This window comes from Raphanus sativus, chromosome 5, assembly GCF_000801105.2.
Source record: "Raphanus sativus cultivar WK10039 chromosome 5, ASM80110v3, whole genome shotgun sequence".
Taxonomy (NCBI): Eukaryota; Viridiplantae; Streptophyta; class Magnoliopsida; order Brassicales; family Brassicaceae; genus Raphanus; species Raphanus sativus.
This window is the reverse complement of record NC_079515.1, coordinates 1,623,312-1,649,008: the sequence shown is the minus strand read 5'-3', so window position 1 is coordinate 1,649,008 and position 25,697 is coordinate 1,623,312. Positions and strand designations below refer to the sequence as shown.

At 38.3% G+C, this 25,697-nt stretch overlaps 7 protein-coding genes across 11 annotated transcripts; 5 read left to right on the top strand and 2 right to left on the bottom strand.

Annotated features, from left to right (window-relative positions):
* Positions 1-14: 14 nt before the first annotated feature.
* Positions 15-1,885, top strand: LOC108805242 (uncharacterized). The gene is made up of 4 exons (XM_018577238.2): positions 15-283; positions 906-1,023; positions 1,119-1,341; positions 1,561-1,885. The coding sequence occupies exons 1-4, from the start codon at positions 132-134 to the stop codon at positions 1,587-1,589; spliced, it is 522 nt and encodes a 173-aa protein (XP_018432740.1). The 5' UTR covers positions 15-131; the 3' UTR covers positions 1,590-1,885.
* A 103-nt stretch (positions 1,886-1,988) lies between these two features.
* Positions 1,989-4,453, top strand: LOC108805241 (uncharacterized). 2 transcript variants are annotated; one of them, XM_018577235.2, is made up of 3 exons: positions 1,989-2,125; positions 2,480-4,230; positions 4,311-4,453. In XM_018577235.2, the coding sequence occupies exons 2-3, from the start codon at positions 2,507-2,509 to the stop codon at positions 4,318-4,320; spliced, it is 1,734 nt and encodes a 577-aa protein (XP_018432737.1). In that variant the 5' UTR covers positions 1,989-2,125; positions 2,480-2,506; the 3' UTR covers positions 4,321-4,453. The 2 variants fall into 2 exon arrangements, with proteins under 2 accessions (XP_018432737.1, XP_018432738.1); XM_018577236.2 differs by having other exon boundaries at positions 2,110-2,189.
* Positions 4,454-9,095: 4,642 nt separating this feature from the next.
* On the top strand, positions 9,096-11,877 carry LOC108859513 (uncharacterized). Its single transcript, XM_018633421.2, has 5 exons — positions 9,096-9,321; positions 9,409-10,824; positions 10,910-11,082; positions 11,168-11,420; positions 11,525-11,877. The coding sequence occupies exons 2-5, from the start codon at positions 9,435-9,437 to the stop codon at positions 11,611-11,613; spliced, it is 1,905 nt and encodes a 634-aa protein (XP_018488923.1). The 5' UTR covers positions 9,096-9,321; positions 9,409-9,434; the 3' UTR covers positions 11,614-11,877.
* A 398-nt stretch (positions 11,878-12,275) lies between these two features.
* Positions 12,276-16,757, top strand: LOC108863405 (uncharacterized). 3 transcript variants are annotated; one of them, XM_018637820.2, is made up of 4 exons: positions 12,276-12,383; positions 12,769-12,870; positions 12,992-13,089; positions 13,185-16,757. In XM_018637820.2, exon 4 carries the CDS (start codon positions 13,231-13,233, stop codon positions 16,507-16,509), a length of 3,279 nt encoding a protein of 1,092 aa, XP_018493322.2. In that variant the 5' UTR covers positions 12,276-12,383; positions 12,769-12,870; positions 12,992-13,089; positions 13,185-13,230; the 3' UTR covers positions 16,510-16,757. The 3 variants fall into 3 exon arrangements, with proteins under 3 accessions (XP_018493322.2, XP_018493323.2, XP_018493324.2); XM_018637821.2 differs by having other exon boundaries at positions 13,170-16,757; XM_018637822.2 differs by having other exon boundaries at positions 12,982-13,089.
* A 2-nt stretch (positions 16,758-16,759) lies between these two features.
* On the bottom strand, positions 16,760-19,001 carry LOC108863406 (probable protein S-acyltransferase 17). 2 transcript variants are annotated; one of them, XM_018637824.2, is made up of 10 exons: positions 18,788-19,001; positions 18,576-18,669; positions 18,327-18,421; positions 18,069-18,236; positions 17,917-17,989; positions 17,792-17,844; positions 17,586-17,677; positions 17,409-17,461; positions 17,199-17,324; positions 16,760-17,103 (listed from the first exon to the last, which is right to left on the bottom strand). In XM_018637824.2, the coding sequence occupies exons 1-10, from the start codon at positions 18,937-18,939 to the stop codon at positions 16,888-16,890; spliced, it is 1,122 nt and encodes a 373-aa protein (XP_018493326.2). In that variant the 5' UTR covers positions 18,940-19,001; the 3' UTR covers positions 16,760-16,887. The 2 variants fall into 2 exon arrangements, with proteins under 2 accessions (XP_018493326.2, XP_056841899.1); XM_056985919.1 differs by having other exon boundaries at positions 18,576-18,706; positions 18,788-18,913.
* Positions 19,002-19,229: 228 nt separating this feature from the next.
* On the bottom strand, positions 19,230-21,395 carry LOC108857903 (uncharacterized). The gene is given in 3 exon segments (XM_057010658.1): positions 19,230-19,382; positions 19,384-20,887; positions 20,993-21,395. Coding segments are annotated over 3 exon segments (1,695 nt in total). The 5' UTR covers positions 21,034-21,395; the 3' UTR covers positions 19,230-19,232.
* Positions 21,396-22,277: 882 nt separating this feature from the next.
* On the top strand, positions 22,278-23,899 carry LOC130512878 (uncharacterized). Its single transcript, XM_057011319.1, has one exon. It carries the CDS (start codon positions 22,376-22,378, stop codon positions 23,897-23,899), a length of 1,524 nt encoding a protein of 507 aa, XP_056867299.1. The 5' UTR covers positions 22,278-22,375.
* The last annotated feature ends 1,798 nt before the right edge of the window (positions 23,900-25,697 follow it).

Genomic DNA, 25,697 nt, shown 5'->3' with positions numbered 1-25,697 from the left:
ACAGATAAGAAATAACAGAAAGTACGAAGGACGTAAATGTGCAAATATTCTCACAAGGTAATAGATCGGTGAGCTTCGTGCTGCATCATCGTGTGCTCCTCGTCGTCGTCGAAAGAGAGAGAGACGAAAAAATGGTGAGAGAAGTGGCGGAGAGCTGTGTAGACACTATGTTGATGGAGATGGTGGCGATGTACAGCGGCAGATTCTACGCCAACAAGCCGGAACTCGCCGCTCGGAGGATCGAGGCCATCGGTTATCAGGTCGGCCACCAGCTCTCCGAGAGGTCTGTTCCTTTGACTTGATCGCTCGTCTGATCTCGATATAGTTCATCCTTCCTACTGAGATTAAGTATTGATTCTTAGATCTGGAGGAGTTTGTATTATTGTTGAGCTGATTCGCTGATTGGTGGATTTAATCGTTTCTCGTCTGTAATTAGCCATGAATGCCTGAGAAGGTGATAGATTGGGAAGATCAAATCGGGATAATTCTGAATTGTTCATTTCATTGGGAGTTATTTGGGGTTTAGGGATTTGAAATCAATTTGGTACTGAAACGAGGATCTTGAGGTTTATGGTGTTCTGTGGCGTAGAAGTTATCAGAAAAAAATCAAGTAATCTGGAACTTCTCAACTTGTTCGTGTAACAATGGCTTGCCTCTGAGAGTTGTTAGGAGTTTGAATTTGAGATCACCTGCCCTGAGTATAGAGTGGAGGTTTCTCACTGTTTTAGAGGCTTAATCCATCTTTAACTTTTATAAAAGTCCCTTTGTTCCCTTAAGATTATGTCTGTGGAAGCAGCAGCTTTTGATGCCTACTTTAAGGCTGTTTTACAGTGTTTTAGGAATAGCAGATAGTGCATCGTATTTAATGATTGTGTATAACTCTGTTCCTTTTTTCTTGTCACTAGGTACACTATGGAAAGACCAAGGTTCAGCGACCATCTAGAGGCAATCAAGTTTATCTGTAAAGACTTCTGGTCTGAGGTTTTCAAGAAGCAGATTGATAATCTCAAGACTAATCACCGGGTATGATTTTCCTCTGAAATTAAAAAAAAAAGAGGGAAAATTCTTCTTGTGCGTGTGCGTGTGCGTGTGTTCCTTTCTGACTAATGTTTGTTCAGGGTACTTTTGTATTGCAAGACAACAAGTTCAGATGGCTATCTCGTGTCTCGATTGACCCTTCGTCTGAGAAGGAAACCGAAGATCCGTCTACTCCAGGGGAAAGCAAAGCAGCACAAGCGGTGAGCATGTACCTGTATTTCCCATGTGGAATCATAAGAGGTGTCCTCTCCAACTTGGGGATACCTTGTGCTGTCTCTGCAGACATATCCAGCCTTCCCACTTGTGAGTTCACACCTTCCTTTATCCTTTTTATTTTTGTCTCACTTACTCATATAGTCACGGAATCACAAAACTGGAGAAAGGTAGTAAGTTGTTAAGCTGATTCTTGGTTTAGTACCAAAAGTATCTTAAAACTCTTGGCATTTGTTTGAATGACTTGAGTTTGGTCACGTTAAGTGAGTGCGGTTTGGTGACTATTCTTCTTATGTGTCCTCCTCACAGGCTCCTTCGTGATTCGGGTCAAGGCTTGATTCTGGCATTAGCTTGGGAGTCCTCTCATTTTCAGATTCCAGCTCGGCTTTATGGTTTCAACTTTCAAGGAAGATAAGAGTCTTTAGAGTCCTAAGAGATTTAACTAAAAGCCCTTCTCAAGGCTTCTGTTTGCTGCGGCTTCTGCCAGTTCTCACAACTTTGAATTCCCTTCCCTGTAAAACAATAGTATTTGAATGCCTAATGGGCCTATCTCGTCCTAAAAAGCCTGTTAAGTAAGCTTTTCCATTCTTAGTCACGACTTTGAATTCCGACTTTAGTATAGTTTTTGTCTTTATCGAGTTGCTTGCAAGTGTGAAATTCTTTTAGAAATTGATCTGCGACGTTAATCAGGAAAAATATCTATTGGAGAAAGCCCAATAGGCCTCTTTCTCCTCTGAATTAGCCCATCTACCTTAATGTTCCCTCCTATTTTCTTTTTGAATTGGCAAATCTCCCTCCATCTGTTCCTCTTGCGTCTCTGCTTCTTCCTCCCTTGAACAAACACCTCGGACCTCATTCAACCTTTAGTTCACAGGTAAACAATTTAGTTCCTGAATTTTTTCTATTCAGCCTCTCATCCAGCATCACCCTTTCTCACTGTACTGTTTTTTTTCTTTCCCCCATTTTCATTCAAAATTAGGGTTTTTGATTGTTTGTTAGATCTTATGCACAAGTGGTTTAGTTACTTTTACTCACTGTTAGCGATCTCACTGCTCAAAAATGTCTCTTTTCATATTTAACATGTGTGGTCAACATTGTAACAATGTGTTCATTTTTGGAGATTTCTTTTGCTCAAAAGTTTCTAAATTTACGGTTGATATTGACTTTCCTGTGTGTGTTCAGTGTTCATGCTATCAAAATCTCATCTTGTTTTTAATAACGTTTGCAGATTTTTTAGGGTTTTGAAGTTTCATCAATGGATAAAACAAGTGATGAAGAACTAATTAGGTTGAAGATAGAGAATCTCGCCAAATCGATGGAGCAGCTTGGAGTTAGTGCCTCTGGAATACTGCTCCGCGCTACCCAGCTGAAAGGTATACAGAAGCATAACGAGATGGTTGAAGCCGAAATCAAGAATAGATCCAAAGAGCTAGAGTTAAAGGAGAAGGAGCTCCAGACTCTGAGCTCAGACCTTGAACAAAAGGTTGAAGCTTTCGAGAAGGAGAGGTCTGAAGCTGGTGACTTGAAGAAGCTGGTGGAAGAGTGTGGGGAAGAGCTGAGGTTGAAGAGAAACGAGCTGACGGGGAAGCTGGACACGTCGTCAAGGATTCAGAGGGAGATCGAGGTGAAGAAGAACCAGTGGCGGCAGCATTCGGCTGAGATTGGGAGGCTTTGCAGCGAGACGGTTAAAAAGAAGAAGGAGTTGGTGCTGACTCTTGAGCAGGTTAAGATGAAGTCACTGGAGTTAGCTTCTAGAGAGAAGGGCTTGGGACGCGTGAGAGAGTCTATTGAGGTTTCTAGTTCTGAGTTTGAGGTGAAAAAGAAGATGGTGCAGTCATTGAACAATGATATTGAAGAGTCAAGGGAGATCAAAAGACTGATTGAGGAACAAACCAGCGAGCTTCTTGTCATGCAAAACCAGCATGATTTATTCCTTGAGAAGAGACGCGAGGAGATCCTGGAGACTGTTTGCAGAAGCTCTTCTGAGATGGAAGAAAGAGCTAAAGAGGTTAAAGATAAAGAGAAGGACCTGTATCTGCTTAAGAGTCAGATGGGGTCAGAGGAAAAGAAACTCATTCAGCTAAAGAGAGAGATGGAAGTGGTGACAGAAATAAAGAAGAAAGACTTGGAGTTGACTCTTTCTAGGATTGAAGAATCTGTCCAGCAGCTTGCGGCTGTGAATGAGAAGCTGGAGTCTCAGCGGAGACAGCTCGAGATGCAGTCAGTTGAGCAAGTTTCTAAACAGATGGAGTTGGAAACTCTTCGAGAATCAAGCAAGCGCTTCGTATGCGACCTTGAGGCGAAAGAAAAGAGGTTAGAAGAGTTGAACAATCTGATAAAGATCTCTGGTGAACAGTTTGACCTGAAATCCAAAGAGTTGGGGGAGATTGAAAGAGAGCTCAAGTTCAAGAAACGCTTGAGACAGATGAGCAATGTGCTTGTTAAGCGAGAGAAGCAACCTGTAAGTGACATCAGCCAACGAAATGCAGAAGAAGAAACTGAACCGATAGAGACTCTCATGCTTGATGGAATCTCAGCTTCTCTTACGCGCCATGAAGTCTCCAGCGTTCTTAGAGCTACACCTAATCCAGCAGAGTTTGTTCTGGAACTAGTGCAGGATGAAATCAGAAAAGGACTGGAACGAGCGAAGGATGAAATCAGAGAAGGATCACGTTTTCAGGACACGTTCTTGGAGACTTTGGTTCTTCTTTTCGAGGAGCTCGCCAAGATTCAACTACCGGATAAGTCTCAGCTGCAGCTCCAAGCCACAGAAGTGGCAACGCTATGGAAAGAGAGGATAACTATCGAAGCTCCAAAATCAACTCTCGAGGCCTTGGCCTTTCTCCTTTTCATCATTGCATATGGATTAAAGACACTGATCAATGAAGAAGAAACTGCTTTGCTTGCTTCTCTCTGTTGCTCAGTACGAACAGGCTCCAATACTCTTTGGAGATCTGAATCTCAACCCTATGATCCGAGGTCAGTTTTGTAGCCGCCGTGAGATAAAAGAGTTTATAAAAACTAATGAAGTAAGGTTAACTCTTCTTTATCTTTTGCAGAGTTTGTTGAAGAGCTGATCAAGAAAAGTTTATATATTCCTGCAGTCAGGCTTATATGTTTGTTTAAACTGGACAAAGAAGAATCCTTCTCACCTTCAGAGCTCTTGAAGAAAGAGATCATCAGTTTCAGACGTTCTGCCCTGGAAAATAGATCCAGTGAATCCTCCAAGGTATAATCACTCACCTGATCTTGTAATTGATTAGTCACTGATTGATTGTAGGCATAATCAATCTATTTTTGGTGTTTCCTGTTAGGCCAAAGAGAAAGATGGTGGAAGACTGAGAGCTATACTGGAACTCGTGGCGGATTACAAGCTTGAAATAGATCTTCCAGGGGACCTCATCGCCAATGTCATGGTTCAAGGAGAAAGGTCAGCCCCTGTAGCTCATTGCTCTGTCGAGCATGACACCTCCTCATCATCAGCCCCACAAGCTGAGTTGCAGAAGAAACAGTTGGGACAGGTGAAAAATGTGCTTGTGAAGCATACTGGTGTGGATGAAGAGACTCTTAGTAAGCTTGTTTACCTCTCTCTCTCTCTCTCTCTCTTTGCCCCCTTCTTTATTTAAAAGACAAACTTTGTGGTTCTGTTTATAGGTTTATGTAATGATTTGTTATTGGAGTTTCAGGTACAGCTTTGACAACTGATGTTAATCCCAGCCATGAAACATCTAACCCCAATCATCCACACATATCAGAGGAGAATGAACTGAAGAGAAGGTTACACTCAACATGAGGAGGGGATTGGTAATTAAATGTTAAAATAACCCTAGCTATATGACTGTGTATGATGTTAAAACAAATCTTATTTGCATCTTGAAAGTCCTAATGATAAGGTCTGTAAGGCTAACTAGTAGGAAACTAAACAGAGAGTGTGTCTCTTTTGGATTGGTAGGTCTTTTGGCTAATCGATGTCTCTGTTGTTATCTCTTACTCAAACCGTTGATTGCAGCATCGTCTTGTTTTTGGTTAACGTAAGCTTTTAAGACTGACCAACTTTTTAAAGAAAACAAACCACAATTAATAAAATTATCACATTGTCAAGGTAGCTTAGTGTATAGTTAAAAGAAGAATATTTCGATGTTCTATACAAATTCGTGGAAATGAGAGTGAGATGTCAATCTAGATCCCAACAAATTTAGTATATAAAGGTGTCTAATTCTGATTAGTGTGGAGATTTTTGGGAAAAAAATTTTAAAACCAACATGTGAGTTTTGCCTACAGACCCCAAAACTGATAATATTATAATAATTGTTCCCCGAAAAATTGGACATGGAATTTGAAAAAGCCCAACAACTGGTATCAGAGCCAGAGTAGATGATGCTCCCATCTATGGATTCTAGAAGTTATGGTGTGGAAGGTATCCTCAAAAGTGACCTTGCGAATGGTGCCAGATGGTCTTATATTTTTTTTTGGTGCAAACGATGTTACAAGATGGGTGTCCGATTTCGCTGAAAGGTGGAAGAATTGCTAGTTGTGTGGTCTTTGGTTTGAGAGAGAGATTGTGAGAAGTCAATCCAAGTCCCATATGAGATGTTTAAACAAATAATGTCTAGTATATAAAGGGTGTTCAATTTTAATTAGTATAAGGCTTTTTGAAAAAGAAACCCAAAACCAAATTTGTGCGAATTTTGCCTACAGATCCAAAGTAAACAATATCATACTAACCGTTGTTCACCGAAGAATTAAACATGGGTCTTGAAAAAGCCCAACAATAAAAATATAATTTTCTTTATTTGTGTTACAAAACAAAATCGTTATATAATAATGGATGACAGCTTTTAATTCATTTTTACTACTGGTTAATCCCCTAGACTATATTTGAGAAGTGATTTTGCCACATGTCTTCTCTACAATCATTCTCACAAAAATAATATGACATGGCTACTAAAATTGATGACATGTCTTATAGATTAATATGACATGGACAATTTTTGACACATGTCTTCTCTACAATCATTCTCACAAAAATAATATGACATGACTAATAAAATTGATGACATGTCTTATAGATTAATATGACATAGACAATTATACTTAATGTTAATTTATATTTTTGGTAAAATTTTTAAAATATGGTAATAACTCATATATTACATTTATTTTCGATTTATATTTTGGACTTTTTAAAAATATGGTAATAACTCATAAATCATCATTAAAATAAATATATTCAATTATGGCATTTCAAATTTCGAAATATCATTTAAATTAAAAATATTTCAAAAATATATACATATTTTTAGAAAATTACAAAAATTAAATCATAAAATCAAATTAAAGCGTAAAATCATTAGTTTCTTATATATATCTACAGATTTTATAAATATTTTTAATTTTAATTTTTGAAAATTATGGAATTTTCATCCCCTAGACTATATTTGAGAAGTGATTTTGCCACATGTCTTCTACAATCATTTTCACAAAAATAATATGACATGGCTATTAAAATTGATGACATGTCTTATAGATTAATATGACATGGAAAATTATATTTAATGTTAATTTATATTTTTGGTAAACTTTTTAAATATGGTAATAACTCATGTATTACATTTATTGTCGATTTATATTTTTGGACTTTTAAAAATATGTTAATAACTCATAAATCATCATTAAAATAAATATATTCAATTATGGCATTTCAAATTTTGAAATATCATTTAAATTAAAAATATTTCAAAAATATATACATATTTTTAGAAAATTATAAAAAATAAATCATAAAATCAAATTAAATCGTAAAATCATTAGTTTCTTATATATATATCTACATATTTTATAAATATTGTTTAATTTTAATTTTTGACAATTATGCAATTTTACATATTTAATTAAAATAAATAGATTGAAAAATCTACCTAAGATTATAATTTTAAATATATACATGCACATTCTTAAATATATTTCAAAATAAACAAAATTGTTTTTATCTTAATTTTAATGTTCAGTTAAATCAATTTAAATTAAAATATTAATAAGAAAAAGAATATTTATAATATTAATAAAAAAATAAATATAATTTATATTTATCTGTTAGAAAATATTTTAATTTTTTTTTACTGCACATGGTGCAGGAAAACACCTAGTACTTAATAATAATGGATGAAAGCTTCTAATTCTTTGTTTAATACCAAAAGAGTTATTCTTGGGTTCACCCCTAGAGTGAACCTAGAAGTTCACCCAACCAATAGGAATCACTCATTTCACAATTGATATCTTTTAAAAAAGGAAACAAAGTATTGTCAAGTTATATTATGTTTTTAAAATAAATAAAATAAAAATAAATAAAAATAATAGTAGTTACAAAAAAATGATTTTAAAAAAATATATTTTTAACATCATCAAAAAAATATACCCTAAACCCTAAATCATAAACCCTAAACCTTTGAGTATACCCTAAACCCTTGGGTATACGCTAAACCCTTGGATAATCTTAAACTCTAAACCCTAAATTCTAGTATATGCGAAAAAAATTAGATATTTTAACGCGATCATCAAAATACTAAACCCTAAATCCTAAACTCTAAACCATAAATCCTTGGGTAAATCATAAACATTTGGATAATCCTAAATTTTAAATCAAAAACACTAAACACTAAAACAATAAATCTTAAAAATACTAAACCCTTAATCTTAATCCCTAAACTATTTTAGGATTAAGGATTTGTTATTTTTAAGATTTAGTGTTTAATGTTTTTAGTTTAGAGTTTAGAGTTTAGTGTTTTGATGATGGAGTTAAAATACTTTTAATTTTTTTTTGCATATATTACTATTTTTATTTATTTTTAACATTTATTATTTTAAAAATATAATATAATTTGATAATATTTTGTTTCCTTTTTTAAAAGATATCAATTGTGAAATGAGTGATTCTTATTGGTTGGGTGAACCTCTAGGTTCACTCTAGGGGTGAACCCAAGAATAAGTCATACCAAAACTATCTTAAATAGGGCGGGCATAGAGCAAATAGTACCATAAAAATTGTATTTGTGATTAATTTTGTAATTTACGGATATTTTTTTTTTTTGGAAATTTCGGATAACCTGTTTTCGAATATAAAAAAATTATAGATATTTGCGAATAATTAAAGATATCTACGAATATCTTATCAACTTTGTTCAATACAAGTAAATCTAAAAAAGCTAATACAAATTTGTTTTTAAAATAATGTCTACATAATACAAAACAAATTTTAAAAACTAGTGAAACTATATTTTTCATAAAATTTATAAATTAGTTAGATATTTTTGTTAAAATAGAAAAATTGTTGTTTTATAAAGATTATATCTTTCGTTACTAATTTAATAATTTTATAAGTAATTTTATAAACAAAATTATTCAAATAATATGTTAAAATTATATATTTGCAAAATTCTATTTACATGTAGATATATTTCTATTGAAGCAGAGTGGATATCCGATGTTGAATTTCTTGGTATTTGTGATTTACTTTGTTTTAATTGATATTAATTTCTAATATTTTTTTGTTCTGAAAACTTAAGGATATATATTTGAATTTTTTGGATCGAATCAAAACAATCGAGAGTCAAATTTATAAAATGCCACCTTAACTCTGGCATTTGTTGAATGACTTGAGTTTGATCAAGTTAAGTGTGAAATTCTTATAATTAAAAAAAAAACTCAACTGACATTTTTTTTTGACAAAACTCAATTGACACTAATCAGGAGAAGAAAGCCCATTGGGCATCTTTCTCCTCCAAATAAGCCCATCTACCTTAACGTTCCCTTTCCTCGGACTTGGACAAATCTCCCTCCACTATCCCCCTTCATCGTCTTCGTCTTCTTCCTCGTACTCGAAGCAACTCTGCTAGCATACATGTTCACTTCCTGACTGAGTTGTCTCTGTACAACATTTCCTTTTCTCCTTTCGTCACACTTTTCTCACTGTTTTATTTTCTTCTCGCCTAATTCTGATTACAAAAATTAGGGTTTTTTTTTTCCGATTCCTTCCTAGGTGACTTGGTTTTAGCTCCTTGTGTACATACGTAGGTTAGTTTATTATTTTGCTTATACCTACTGTTGATTTGACTACCTGTATTTAGTGTTCCTGTTGTTAAAATCTTCTCATGTTTGCAGATCTTCAAGAGTTGTAAGTTCCACCAATGGATAAAGCAGAGAAGGTTTGCAAATCAATAGAGGAACTTAGATGTGGTGCTTACGGAATGTTGTCCTGCGTCGCTTATCTGAAAGGTGTACTGAAGCATAATATGATGGTTGAAGTCAAAAATCAGAGTAGGTCTCGAGAGCTGCAGAATCTGAGCTCAGACCTTGAACAAAAGGTTGGAGCTTTCGAGAAGGAGAAGTCTGAAGCTGGTAACTTGAAGAAGTTGGTGGAAGAGTGTGGGGAAGAGCTGAAGGTGAAGAGAAATGAGCTGGCGGCAAGGGAGAAACGGTGGGAGCATTTGGCTGGGCTTCAAAGGCTTTGCAGCGAGGAGACGGATAAAAAGAAGGACGAGTGGGCGTTGGTTCTTGAGAAGATTAAAGAATCTGAGAAGCAGCTTGCGATGTTGGACGAGCAGCTTGAGATGAAGTCAGTGGAGTTAGCTTCTAGAGAGAAGGAGCTGGGAGTTGTGAGAGAGTCTATTGAGCTTTCAAATTCTGAGCTTGAGCTGAAAAAGAAGATGGTTAACTCTCTAAACAAGGAAATAACAGTTTGTGCTCGAAATATTGACTCCAAGTCCAAAGAACATGTGGGAATCCGGAAGCTGATTGAGCAGGAGACTGTAGATAAAGAAAAGGAGCTAGATCTGTTTAAGAATCAGATAGAGTCAGAGGAGAAGAAACTCGCTCAACTTAAGAGAGAAATGAAGGAGGTTAAGGAAGATTTAGAGCTGACTCTTTCCAAGACTGACGAATCTGTCCAGCAGCTTGCGTCTTTGAATGAGCAACTTGACCTGAAATCCAAAGAGTTGGAGGAGATTGAAAGAGAGCTCAAGTTGAAGAGACAAATGAACACTGTGTTTGTTAAGCGTGAGAAGGAGCCAATCAGTGACAGCAGCCAACAACAAAATGCAGAAGAAGAAGAAGCTGAACCGATAGATACTTTCACGCTTCAAGGAATCTCAGCTTCTCTTCTGCGTCATGAGATCTCCAGCCTTCTTAGAGATACACGTAATCCAGCAGAATTCGTTCTGGAACGAGTGCAGGACGAAATTAGACAAGGGTCAAGTTTTCAGGACACGTTCTTGGAGACTTTGGTTCTTATTTTTGAGGAGCTAGCCAAAGTTCAACAACTGGATGAGGTAGACAAGTCTCAGCTGCTGCTGCAGCTCCAAGCCACAGAAGTGGCAACTCTGTGGAAAGAAAAGATAACTATAGAAGAAGCTCCAAAATCATCTCTCGAGGCCTTGGCCTTTCTTCTGTTCATCATGGCATTTAATTTAAAGACACTGATCAACGAAGAAGAAACTGCTTTGCTTGCTTGGTCTATTGCGCAGTACGAACAGGCTCCTATACTCTTTGAGTATCTGAGTATCAACCTTATCATCCGAGGTAAGTTTTCTTTCTTAGTCGTGAGATAAAGAGTTAAAAGATTAGACTAATGATGTGAGATTTAACTATTTTTAATATTTTGCAGAGGTTGTTGAAGAGCTTATAAAGAAAAGCGAATATATTTCTGCAGTCAAGCTTATATGTTTGTTTACACTGGATAAAGAGGTATCAGTCTCACCCTCAGAGCTCTTAAAGAAAGAGATCATCAGTTTCAGACGTTCTGCACTGGAAAACAGATCCAGTGAATCCTCCTCCCAGGTTTAATCACTCACCTGCTCTTGTAACTGATAGTCACTGATTTGATTTAGAAGTAATCAAATCTTTGCTTGGTGTTTACTTTTAGGCGAAAGAGAAAGATTGGGGAAGACTGAGAGCTATACTTGAACTCGTGGCGGATTACAAGCTTGAAATAGATATTCCAGGGGACCTCGTCGCCAAGCTGATGGTTGAAGGAGAAAGGTCAGTCCCTCTAGTTAGTTTCTTTGTCGAGCATGACACCTCCTCATCATCAGCCCCACAAGCTGAGTTGCAGAAGAAACAGTTGGGAGTGAAAGCTGTGCTTGTGGAGCATACTGGTGTGGATGAAGAGACTCTTGGTAAGCTTGTTTACCTCTCTCTCTTTTCCCCCTTTTATTTAAAAGACAAAACTTTGTGGTTCTGTTTATAGGTTTATGGAATGGTTTTGTTATTGGAGTTTCAGGTACAGCTGATGTTAATCCCAACAACGAAACATCTAACCCCAAGCATCCTCCTCCAATCATCCACACATATCAGAGGAGAAGGAACTGAAGAAAAAGGTTACACTCAAGCTAATTAAGTGTTAAAATAGCCGTAGTTTATATGACTGTGTGTATGATGTTAAAACAAAACTAATATGCATCTTGAAAGTCCTAACGATATGGTCTGTAAGGCTTAACTAGTAGAAACTAAACAGAGAGTATGCGTATCGGTATTAAGTCCTTCTTGGTATGTCTTTTGGCACTGGTTAGATTTCTAAACGGTGACTCAGTTATATATCACCAGTATTTTTTATGGTAAACGTTATCTTTTTAAGACTGACCAATTTTTTTAAGCAAAAAAAAAAATACAAACAGCACTGCAAAATTCCCATACAAAGGTAAAAGAAGAAATATTTTAATGTTGTAAAAGCTCGAGGAAAATGTCTATTGTAAGAGGAATATAATTGTCGTTGATTAATACTTATAATTCATTTCTACTATTAACTAATCATTGTCGTGAATAAATGTGTGAAAATATGGTTTAGGGAAATAAACAATTTTTCATTATTAGTTGATGGCAAAATTAAAATTTGTCATTTTTGCTAAGGTTCAAGGTCTTGCAAGTAGGCCCCATGGTTTTTACCTTGGAAAAAAAACAGAAGGAAATAAAATAAAATAAAATAAAATAAAACAATTTCCCTCCATTTAATTTTTTTCATTTCCCTCTCCGTCCCATTATTTTTTGCTTCGACGGCTTTCGAAATTTTAGGGTTCTGAATTTTATCTCTTCCGTTGAACTGAATTTCGTTTCGTCTCCTCGAGCACTTGGAGCCTCTCTGGGTATGTATTTATGTCGACGGATTCTGAGTTTTTTCTCCCTTTTTCTAGGGTTTATAGTTGCTCGCCTCGTTCTGATCAGAAATTACACATGCATTTGATCTCTCCTCTCCTGTCGATTCGCTAAAAATAATTTATAGCTAGAGTTTCTCTCCGGAGATGTTAGTGTTTTCTGATCGTAAAGAGTGATTTCGCTGTTTCTGGGTAGACCAATCGTCCGTACCGATTTCGTTTTATTCTTAGTGTTAGAGTGTTCATTCGATCAATTGCATATCCACTCTTAAGATTTATCATTATTAGGTTTGATTTTTTCGATTTTTTTTTTGCTTTTGAATGGGACTCTTGGTTTGATGAATCTCATCTTAGTTATCTCTCTTGTTTTTTGCAGGCTTAAATCCTCTCACTCCAGCACTTTTAGGCCCTGTTTTTGAAATCACATATGCGATGAAGAAGGATGTGTGCATTGTTCACAATTATTGTCTCTGAAGTGGTAAGCACTGAGTATAAAAGTCTTGCTTACGCTACTGGATTTTAGAGTGATTAATTGATTTGGACTTGCTTTTGATGAATCTCATCTAAGTTATATCTCTATGTTTTCGAGTTTTTTGCAGGCTTAAATCCCTCTCTCAGTCTGCACTTTCAAGCCCTATTTGAATCGTATTTATGATGAAGGATGTCTGCGTTGTTCACGATTCTCGTCTCTGAAGTGGTGAGCACTGAGTAAAGTTTTGATTTACACCACTGAGTTTTTAGAGCGATTAGGAACGAATAGGTTTATAACAGTATCAGTGAAACTGTATGCAGGGAATCTAGAATTTTTCTTAGCTGATTTGGGAGGTTTATCGCTGCAATGGATTGCAACAAAGAAGAGGCTACAAGGGCGAAAATTTTAGCAGAGGAAAAGATGAGGGCTAGTGATTTCGTTGGAGCTCATAAACTGGTCATGAAGGCTCAGAGGCTCTTCCCCGAATTGGAAGACATACAGAAGATGATAACCGTGTGTGATGTGCATTCCTCTGCTGATAAGAAAATCAAGGGGCTTGACGATTGGTATGGTATCCTTCAGGTTCAGCCTTCTGCTGATTTCGACATAATCAAGAAGCAATATAGAAAGCTTTGCCTGATTCTCCATCCGGATAAGAACAAGTTTCCTGGTGCTGAAGCTGCTTTCAAGTTTGTTGCGGAAGCAAACAGATGGCTCTCTGATCAGATCAAACGGTCTCAGTATGATATCAGATACAGATCACATTCACTCGTTGCCAGCAGGCAGTCGAATGCTAGCTCTCGTTGCAACTCTTCATCTGCAGATGCTGCTGCAATGAATGTTGCTAGTGGATTAACGTTTTGGACGTGTTGCAGAAACTGTGGCCACAGGTATAAATACTTGAAAGTTTATATCAACCAACTCATGCACTGTTCCTCTTGTCAGAGATCTTACACTGCCTGCAACATCGGGTCTGATGAGGTGCCATTTAGTAGTTCAACAGCTGGTGCAAATCAAGAGATGAATAATACATCTCGGCAGCATCCTTCTACAGGAGCAGAATCAGGAAGTTCATCAGCTGGGAAGGCTAAGAATGGGACAGTCGGAAAGAAACTCAACAAGAGGAGTCAGAAAAAACAGAAAAAACAGAAAAGAGAGGCTGGTGACAAGAAACCAAAGAAAGATGAGGGTCGTACAGAGAAAGACCTTGAAGAAGCAGGATGCCAGAAAGTTGCTGAAATACCTAAACCTGAAGAAAAAGAACCGCAGACTAGTGCTGGAGAGTTAAAACCTGATTTATCAGCTCCAAAGATGGATCAGACAGCCAAAAAGAGGAGAATAGCTGTTGAGGCTTCCTCTATGAGTTTTGAAGCTGATGGCTCTGATGCTGCTGTGGATAAAACAGATTCGGATGAATGTAATAAGAGGAAGTTCTCAAAGAGGAAGGCGCAGGTTTCTTATGCAGAGACGAGAGGCAATGGTGATTCTGTCATCCCTCCGACAAAAAAGACAAAATCAGGTTGTGAAGTTGAGTCTGATGTTAACACAAAGCAAACGGATGAGAATAATACGTCACCGGAACTTGCTGATAAAGGAAAGGCCAAGGAAAGTGAAAATTCTGGAAAGAAAGATATCTTGTCATCTAAAACTCAAGAGAGTGAAGGTTGTGATCGCAGTGGAGAAGACTCAGCTTTGTCGAGCAAGTTGGGTGAAGCTGAAAATGAACACAAAGCTGATGAAAATGATAATAAGCTGGATATACCTGATATAGAATTTAATGTGTTTGAAGATGAACGGAGACCAGAAAATTTTGCTGTCAATCAAGTGTGGTCTACCTGTGATTCTAGAGATGGTATGCCACGGAGGTATGCTCGGGTAAAGAAAGTGCTGGCTTCCGATTTCAAGCTGCGTGTTACCTTCCTAAAGCCTGTTCAGGAAAATAATGATGAAAGTATTCCAGTTGCATGGGGAAAGTTCAGTAATGGAGAAAAAAAGGATGTTGAGGACCGCTCCATTTTTTCAGGTCAGATGCTTAACTCGGTTTGCAACGGAGTTGTTTCGATATATCCAAGGAAAGGAGAAATTTGGGCTACGTTCAGGGATTGGGATGAGGAATCGAACACTCCAGAAACTCATGAATTGCCATATAAGTTTGACTTCGTGGAAATTGTGAACCAGTTTAATGAAGAGCTCGGTATTGGAGTGGCCTATTTGGGAAAAGTTAAAGGGTTTGTCTCCCTTTTTCAGCGGGAGGCGAAGAATAAAGTGTGTCAGATTCAGTTTACTCCAGAACAGATGCTTCGATTTTCTCACAAAGTTCCCGCAGTCAAAATGACTGGAATGGAGAAAGAAGGTGTTCCGGCTGGCTCATATGAACTGGACCCGACTGCACTGCCAAAAGATATATTTCAGGTTGAAGCGGTTAGTATGGAGATGGATAGTGAGACAATGAAAGGGAAAGCTGATAGCCTTTGTACTGAAGCGTCTGAGGTTGGAATGAAGGCCAATCCTGTTCCAGAGATCGTTCCATCTCCAAGAAAACGTCAAAAATCTGGCGATGATGGCGGATGCAGTAACTGTGATAAGGTCTGTTCAACATCTGTGTCCATTGGGGAAGACGAAGCCAGCAGAACCAATAAAAAGAGCACACCGAACGGGTCTACAAAGAGTGGGGAGGCGTCTGATGCCTTCAAGCTGCGAAAATCTCCTCGTCTTCAAACAACTCCAAGCCAACAAAGGGAGGAGAAGAAAAGTGCTAAACAAGACGATAAGATGAATACCCCAAAGACAACTGATGAGGGTCTCGTGACAGATTCTGTGGGAATAAACAAATCGTCCAAAGGCATACAACAACAGGTAGAAAGTCAGGTAGGAGAAGGCTCTAAGAAAAGAGGACGCGATGGTGAATCCAAGCAGAATGATTTACCAGCTCAGTTGGATGGTTCTACTAACAAGCCCCCTGAGTCGACTCCTGCGTCATCAAGTTGCAAAACGCCGCAAAGAAATGCCTTCGACTTCAAGAACGACAGATCCGAAGACAAATTCAAAGTTGGTCAGATATGGGCTATTTACAGCAATGACAAGGGAGTGCCCACAGATTACGTGAAGATCAAGAAAGTGGAAACCAAGCCTGAACTCGTGTTACACGTGGTCCATATGGAGCTGTGTTGTCCACTATCTACCGAACCCGTAACCCACCCCGTGTCATGTGGGGAGTTCAAGCCGGAAACTGAAAAACCAAAAATCCTTCCTCTGGCCAGCTTCTCACATCGGGTCAAACCTTTTGACAGTAAGAAGAAGGTAGTCAAAGTATACCCAAGGAAAGGTGACATCTGGGCTCTCCGTAGGAACTGCGATAACACCGAAGAGCATGATATTGTAGAAGTGGTGGAAGGTTACTGTGAAGGGAAGAACATAAAGGTGATGGCTTTGACTAGTACTAAAGGCTTCAGTTCTGTATACATAAGGAAGCATGGGTCGTCACATGTGTGTTCGTTAGAGATTCCAAAGGCGGAAATGAGTAGGTTTTCTCATCAGATTCCGGCTGTCAAACAGGAGAAGAGAGCAACGCGGGTAGCTGAAGGAGGATACTGGGAGCTTGACCCTGCAGCAATTCCACCTCGGCCCACCATAGTCATAGACTGACAAACAGTTCAGCAAGTATGCATTCGGTTTCTTATTATGTGTAGGAAGTGTTATTTCAGTAAGTGAAGGTTAACGTTTGGTGATTGTCAAGAAGAGTATCAGATTATAGTACTGCCTTTTGTTGGTGAGATAGCTTATGAGTAATGACTTGTTTTGCAGACTCTGTTTCTCTGTTAGTATTGTCTCATCTCTCTCTGTGCAGCAGATAATCTATCAGTTTAGCAGAATTATAAAAGAGTATAACTTCATAGATCTGTTACCTTGCTCTTCTATTACGTTTTCTCTCAAAAGCTCAAACATGTAGAATTAAAGATAAACACTGACTAAAGCCACCCAAAGCTTTAAAGTAGTTGTTAACTAACTAAACGTAACTTTTAACTATTCCGACTTGGGTTTTGGTATGCAAGAAGTAAGTGGTCTTGACGATAAAGGAAAAACAATCTCAGAAACGTTCTGGAAACCTCCTCTATCATACACATTCCGTTTCACTATAGCTTCCTCTGCTTCATTATCATGGTCATGGGCAGAGGATGTTCTTGCCTTTGATTCACTGAGCTTCTTCCTCCACCTTATGTATTCTCTCCATTTAAATGTCTGGTCGAAAAGTAAACAAAACCCACAAAACTGTTAATTTTAGCGGGAGAAAGAATGATATAATAACTGGGAGAAAGCCGAAAACGTTACAAAACCTCATTAGTTGTTGTGTTGGTTAAGCAGAGTTTTAAGTGGTAAGCAAAGAAGCCAGCGAGGAGGAGAGAAACAACGGCGAGAAACACCATCACAAGTATTTGGGTGTTGTATGTACCAACCAGCCACTGCTTCCAAGATATTGCAAAATTTTGATACACTATAAGAGTTTCACATATTATGAGCAAAAAGATTGAGAGTTTCTAACTAGCCTGTAAAACTCGAGGAGCTAAGTTGCGGAAAGAATTCTCTACACCGTAATAGACTGCAGAAAAGAGAAAGAAAGATCAGAGTAGGAATCAAAAAGAGACTAACAGCAATATGAATTTTTATATAGGAAGATGTGATTGTCTACACAACAAACAAGAGCATGTTTGATGTGTGTGTACCTGTTAAGATATGTACAACACGGAGTTCTTTCACTCTCCCAGCAAGAATAAAACCAATGGCTATTGCTCCGTACCAGCAAAGAAGGAAATGCCTACAAAAATTCACTAAATAACCACTTTAGTTTAACATAATAATAACAAAGAAACTATGAGGAGACAAGATGGAATCTTTCCAGGTAATAATATTCAAAGAATGAAAAGCTCACCAAAAGAGGAAAGCTATGAAATATCTAGTATTCCTTTCTCCAATGCAGTTATTCTGAGAAAACCGGTAGAAAGTAATGTTGATAACGAAATGTAGAGAATATAAAATGGTACAACAAGCACAAACCATCCAGCCACAGTGATGGTCAAACCGAGCTACACAGCGGTTGCATATGCTGCAATGCTTGGATCTAGCAGGCCTGAAACAAGAAAAAAGGAGCGTATAAACTTACCAAAAAATCACAACGCTCTCTAATCGGTTGCATATGATGCACTTACTTTGGGATTCTACACGTCGAACATTCTTTCTCAGAGTAAATGATATCATCATAAGGGTAAGCAGAAATGTAGTGTGAAACATTGGCAGCGTTCACGGTACCTGGATCAGAAAAGCTCGTTAATAAGAAAAGTATGACACCCATAACAACAGCCACAAAGCTCGTGTACCTACATACAAGGATTAAAAGCGGATTCAACATCTAAACTCTGGACTTTAATTTAAAAAAAAAAAAGAATAAAAGAAGGAACGGCTCTTACTTGTGAACATGGCCAATATAGTATCCAGGTATATAGATGAAGGAAGACTTTGCAATCAAAAAGTATACTGATCCAATAATGGCTATGTATATGATCTACAAAACAAAACAACAAATGGAGTATAAAGTTTGTCACTTTGGTAAGCATTCAGATTCACTAGCTAAACCACTCAAGATCCCTCTTTAACATCAAATAGCTACAGCTTCCTTAAAATGGATCAAACAGTAATGAGGAAAGAAAGATACAAACTTGCAATATGGGATTAGGACGGTGGCAACAGAACTGCTCAACCGTTAAGACAGCGTCCGTACCCTTGGAACCAAACACCATTCCCACAAACCTCCTGGAAACAAACCAACCCACCCCAAAACAGAGCAACTCTAAATCAAAACAAAAGATCAAACTTTTGGAGTGAAGGAAGAATGTTTCAATGAGGGTGAGTAGAAGAGAAGAGTTACTACAGTAAGTAAGTGTAGGCTCCGCGAGTGATGAAGTAGTGAATCCATTGAAAAGGTGTGCCTTTGAAGATTGGCCATTGACCACAGAGGAAAGAGATGATCACCGTTAACGTCATGACTCCGTGAACTACCAATAGCCACTGTACCTCCGCCATTGTCGTCTCCGAATCCGATCGTCCCTAAAGTCCAACTCTTTTCCTCTCTCTCTTCTTCATACATTCATACAGTTTCAGAACATTAGGGGCTGATTTGAAAATTAGATAAACTTTAAGGCTATAAACGCAAATACGCAATACTTATGTTGTTATATGGCAAAACATTCTACTAGACTAGTTACATTAACATGAGAGCTACAAACATACTTAAAAGCATATGGTTTTAGCAACACATAAAAAACTCATGATAACATGTACATGAGTTATACATTACATCAGACTTTGCACTAAACTCAAACCAAGACTACGAGACTACGGCCTATGCCCTCCTCCTCCTCTTCTTTAACCTTCAAACCTTCAAGATAATCCCTAGGAATAGCAGCGGGATCTAGCTCAAAAGAGCCACCTGGGATACCATCCTTCTCATCTCCATTCAACCTGAAAAGACGGGACTCTATGCGAGAAACTAAGCATCTCATCGCATGGTATCATCTTTTGGAGAACTTTATCCTTCTCGGCGAAGTAGTACACTGATGTGAACCCTTCCACTCTCCCTAGGTAAGCCACTCCGATGCCATGAACACTGTCCAACTCAGACACAACTTTGACGAAGTCGTAGCTATACGGACGCTTTTGCTGCTTGTCACTGTTCCAATCTCTGAAGAGAGCCCATGTCTCACCTTTCCTCGGGTTTATGGTGATGCTCTTCTTCTTCTTGACTCTTGTTCTGATGTGATGATCCAGCATCAGATGAGAGAACACCAAGTGGCTTTTTGTGATTTTGTCTCCATATTTGAATTCCCCACAAGCGATGGGAACTGGTTTCTTCTGGCTTTCTGATGATTGTATAGGTTCAAGCCATGTCACTTCCACTCTCAGCTGAAGCTCCAGAATCTTTCTGATCAGAGCGTAGAATCGAGGCATGTGGTCTAAAGGATCATAGAGAGCCCATACTTGACCCACGGAGAAAGAGCTCATTGTGTTGTTGAAATTGTTGAAGTCTGCGTCAAGGCAGTTGTATGGCTCAGGATCCTCATCTTTTCCATCCTCTATGCATTCAACTTCTTCATAAACCTCTCTTCCATTTGCTTCACTTGCAGATGCAAGATCGTTGTTGCTGTGTTCTCTAGTGGGTTTGTGCCTTTTTGCAGTGTGAATGAGAGGAGGAACTTCATCTCCATCGTTCACATCAAACAATGATGACTCGGATTCATCCCTCCATCTCTTCCTATTCTCAGTTTGTTTTGATCTCCCCTCAAACTCTTTCTCCTTCCTGTCAAGCTCTTCCTCTCTTTCTTCAAGCTCCTTCTCCTTGAGCTCAAGAGACCTCATCTTGACTCCAATCTCTTTGGCGTCTGAGTCTTGTATCAGTTTAAACTGCTCCTCCCTCTTCTCCAGCTCATTAGACTTCTCCTTTATGGTTTCATCAAGCAAGCTTCGTTCCTTCTCCCTTGCTTCAAGCTCACTCATTATCTCTTCAACTTTCTTCTCCTTGAGCTCAACCTCCTCCCTCTTCACTTCAACATCTTTGGCCTTGAGTTGAAACTCCACTTCCCTCTTCTCCATCTCATTACATCTCTCTTGAACATTCTCATCAAGCAAGCTAAGCACCATCTCCCTCTCTTCAAGTCTCTCCGTCCTGACTCGAACCTCTCTCTTCATCTCCTCGTGTTTGTTATCCAACGAGTCCTTGCTCAGTCTCTGCTGCTCCTTAAGCTCAGCAACCACTTCCTTGGTCTGCATCCCCATAACCAGTATCAACAACTGTGCTTCCAAAGACTGTTTAAAATCAGAATCCTTTTCTTTCTCCTGCACCTCCAGGGTTTGTTTCCTCACAGATTCCTCCATCATCTCCTTGAGTTCTTTCACCTGATTCGAGAGATCTAGTATCCCAGTAGCTGTCTCTGTGACCTGACTCAAGAACCCTTCCACTAATTCCTCATCCCACCTAAGTTTAGTAAGTACCCATCAAAAACAACAAGGAACTAAGACATCAAGAGAGAGACGACCAAACACATTTATTCCTCTATTGTCCTAAAAGTAAGAGACTTACTGAACATCAGGATCTTCGGTGGGGAAAGGCACTGTTTCCATGGTGATGTAGATTACTTGCGTTGTTCTCTGGTTGAAACTAAAAAAATGTGGAAACTTTAAAGACTGTGGCCAAGGAAGAAGAGAAGAAGAGAAGAAGAGATAAGGTCTGATGAGAGAAAAGAGCTTCCTTTTAGCTATTACTGAGTGAGAGAGAAGAGAAGAAGAGAAGAAAGGCAGAGTCTTTGAGCTTCTTTACTTGAAATGGGAGGGAGGAAGAAAGCACAGACCTTTCTTATTTCGTGCAATTTTTTTCAGTTTAAGACCGTTGGATCAAAACTTAAGATCTCGTCCGTTGGATTGTGAATACAAACATGATGACGTAAGAATTGCTTTTGACTGTCAATGTTGTACGTATTTTTTTTTTTTTGTTGATTCTAGCCGTTGGACTGTGTATTTTACAGTTTTGAGATCATTGTATTATCTAATTTGTAGTTTAGATTTCACATTTAAGAAAATTATTCAAAGTTTGAAAATCTTTATGTAAAACTAAGGGACTAATGATTAAACCAAATCAATCATGCAAAACAACCAGGTTACAAGTCAATCCTTGTTGATAAAAGAGGCCTATTTCTTGAGCGGAGGATCAGTTTAGTGTACAAACATAATGTTTGTTCTTGATTGAAATGGTGTTAAGAGAGAGTATTCATGCACAATCTCAACATCACTAAGAAATGTTTTTCAATCTAAAAAGATAGAGAGGCCATGCAAAACTGCCGCATACAAACTGATAACAACAACAGCCATAAAGCTCGTGTACCCTACAATATAAAATACAAAGATTACCCTACAATATAAAATACAAAGATTCAACATATATAGACTATGGACTTGAAACTTCTTTTTCAAAAAGGTAAAAGAGGCAAATGGCTCTTACTTGTGAATGAAAATCGCCAATATAGAATCTAGATATATAGATGAAGGAAGACTTTGCAATCAAAAGGTACACTGATCCGATAATGGCTATGTATATGATCTACACAAACAACTACGGAGTATTAAGTTTGTCAGTTTGGTAAAGCATTCAGATCCCTGTTACTATTCACGAGCTAAACCACTCAAGATCCTCTTAAGAGCAAGTATGAATCACAACATCAAATAGAGATTCATTAGGGGCTCATTTGAAAATAAAAGGGTACATACAATAGCAATATTTTCCTTCTTCTTACATAACAGAGCAAATAACTCAAGTTCATTTTGCATCTTATAACATAAGATAAATACTTTAAAAAGACTTGCAGTGGAACAGACATTAAAAAGCTATATCTGAAAACGAAACGCTCCGTTTTGAATAGGCGATAGAAAAGGCGAAAAAGCGATTGAGGGTTTCTCGTTCACGATCGGCATGAGTTCGGCGGTTTCGCCGGGATCGCCTTCGACTCCGACGAGTGAGGGTACATCTCTGGTGAAGGCGCAAGGTTCGGTACATGGAGGAAGTAATTTTACAGCTGCGATGGATTCAAACCCAAGCTTGGCGAAGGATTTGGATCAACAATGTTTGACGATTGGATCGAAAGATCTAGAAAGGAAGAATCAAGGAGATGAACAACTCATCACTGGTATGGATCTAAACACAAACTCGGAGAAGGTTATAGAAAAGAAGGAGGAAGAGTCTATTGGAGGTTTGAAGGGATCGTGGGTAAGAGCGGTTCAGGGGCAAAAAGTTCTGAAGAAGTATGATGTGGAGGTAACGATGAAGGACGGAGTGGGATCGGTGATGGTACCAGAGGAGATCACGAAGGATGTTCCCCCGCTTTGGGAGGATTTCCTTATTGGTAAATTCCTGGATACTGCGCCTCATATTGCTAAGATTCACGCAATAGTAAACAAGATATGGAACTTGAATGATAAAGCTCAGAAGATAGAGGTGTTTGAGGTTGATGAAACTTCAATGAAGTTCAAGATCTTGAATAATGCTGACAGAAACAGAATACTGAGGAGGGGGATGTGGAACTTGGCTGGTATCCCAGTGGTTGTGACAAAATGGTCGCCTGTCACGGAGAAGGAGAAGCCTCCGGTGCAGTCGATTCCAATGTGGGTGCATATTAAGAATGTGCCAATAAAAATGTTCTCATGGCAAGGACTGAGTTTCTTGACAAGTCCAATTGGGAGTCCAGAGAGGTTGCATCCAGAGACAGCTCAGTGCTTGAAGCTAGATGTGGCGAAGATATTTGTGAAGGTGGATCTCTCAAAGGAGCTGCCAAAGAAGATGAATTTTACTATTCAGGGAGAAGAAGTGTTGGTTGAATACAGCTACCCGAGACTGCCAACAAAATGTCAAGAATGTGGAACATGGGGACATAAAACTTGTGCTAAAGGAAGAGAAAGTAATGAGAGTAAGAAGGAGGTCTTGGAAGAAGGGGAAATAGGAGTAGAAAAACAGGAGGAAAAAAGTGGTCTAAAGAAAGCGGTAGAGAAGGGAGAGGTAGAAGGAAGTTCACTATTGAAAGCATCTGAAGTTGAAAAACAAATAATGGAGGGAGATTTGAGTTTGAGTGGAAAGAAGAAAGAAGAAGTGAAAGAAGATATTATGGTTGAAAAGGTTGATAAGGAAAATGAGTGGCTTGATGTCTCACCTGGCAAGGCTAGTTGTTCACCTATTCGACAGACTTTGGAGTTTGGTCAAGTGGCCATACTTCAAAATTCAAGATTCTCTGTGTTAGTGGAAGAACAGGAGGAAGAAATGAATGAAGAGGAGAAAGAGTTACAGATAGAAGAGGATATTCTAGAGGAGACAGAAGTGTTTCAAAGACAAAGGTTACCTAGGGAATCGAAGATGAATCATCGTTATCTGAAGGATAAAATAAGTCAGAAAGCGCAGGATGTAGGTCCTAGCTATCTGAATAAGAAGAAACCCCGTCGCCAATAATATGTCTGGTTTTTACTGGAATATTAGGGGCTTTAATAAAAAATCGAAGCATAAGGTGGTGAAGGATTGGGTAAGGAAGTGTGGATTTCAGTTTGGTTGCATTATAGAAACAAGAGTCAAGGAAAATAAAGCGAAGAGGATTTTGGAAGAAGTATTTCCAGGTTGGTCATATATTACGAATTATGAGTGCAGTCGGAAAGGAAGGTTATGGGTTGTTTGGAGTCCTTTGGTGCGAGTTACACCTTGTTTTCAGAGTACTCAGATTACAACTTGTTCTATATTATTGGAGGGAGCAGTTGAAGAATTTTTTTGTTCGTTCGTGTATGGGTTAAATTTGGAGGAAGAAAGAAAGGAGCTTTGGAGAGATCTTAAAGCTCACCAGGATTCTCCAATAATAAATAAATCCCCTTGGATTATTCAAGGTGATTTCAATGAGATCTTGGATGGGAGTGAGCATTCAGTGGAGGAAGTATCTCATGATTCTTTGGGTATGATAGAGTTTCAAGACACGGTGAAGTATTGTTCTCTGGTTGACATGTCGTATCAGGGACCGAGATTCACTTGGTGTAATAGAAGGGAAAATGGAGTCATATGCAAGAAGCTAGATCGGACCTTGATAAATGAAGTGTGGATGAATAAATTTCCTCAATCATACTGTGTATTTGAGGCTGGAGGGTGTTCTGACCATCAGAGATGTAGGATCACTATTAAAGCAGATTTAGTGAAGCCGAAGAAGCCGTTTAAGTTCGTGAATGCTTTGGTGGAAATGCCGGAATTTCTCTCAACAGTGAAGGGGTTTTGGGAAGATACTGTACCTCTGTTCATCTCGACATCGGCGTTATTTAGACTCTCAAAGAAGCTTAAGGAAATGAAGCCAATTTTGAAACAGCTTAGCAGAGAAAAAGTTGGAGATATTATAAAGAAGACTAGAGAAGCTTATAAAAATCTTTGTGAAGCTCAGGTTAGGACGTTAGCTGATCCTAATCAAAGTAACATTGGCGTGGAGGTTATTGCTTATAGAAGATGGATATTTCTTTCCACTTTGGAGGAGAAAGTATTGAGTCAGCGAGCAAAGATACATTGGTTAGAGGTGGGTGATGGAAATAATAAGAGTTTCCACAGAGCTGCACAAGTGAGAGAGATTCGAAATTCTATAAGGGAAATAAAGAGACTGGATGGATCGATAGTAGATACGCAGGAAGATATAAAGAAAGAAGCGGTGGATCATTTCTATAATTTCTTGACGTATGTTCCGGAGGATTATAGGGAAGCTAGTATGGAGGAGCTTAAATTGTTATTAAACTATGAGTGCTCGGAAGAAGACAGAAGCATGTTAACTCGAGAGGTTACAGATGAGGAAGTAAGAAAAGTTCTGTTTTCTATGGCAAAGGACAAGTCTCCGGGGCCAGATGGATATACGAGTGAATTTTTTAAAGCATCTTGGAGTATTGTTGGAAGAGATTTTGTCACTGCAGTGAGGGCTTTCTTCGACAAAGGTTTCTTGCCTAAAGGTATCAATTCTACCATACTGGCTTTGATACCAAAGAAGAATGATGCTATTATGATGAAGGATTATCGGCCCATTTCCTGCTGTAACGTAATCTACAAAGTCATTTCAAAGATTCTGGCTAAGCGGATGAAAAGTTTGCTTCCCTTGTTCATATCTTTGAATCAGTCGGCGTTCGTCAAAGAGAGATTACTGATGGAAAATGTGTTGTTGGCGTCAGAACTGGTTAAAAGTTACCACAAGGATTCTGTTTCTGAGAGATGTGCAGTCAAGATTGATGTATCCAAGGCT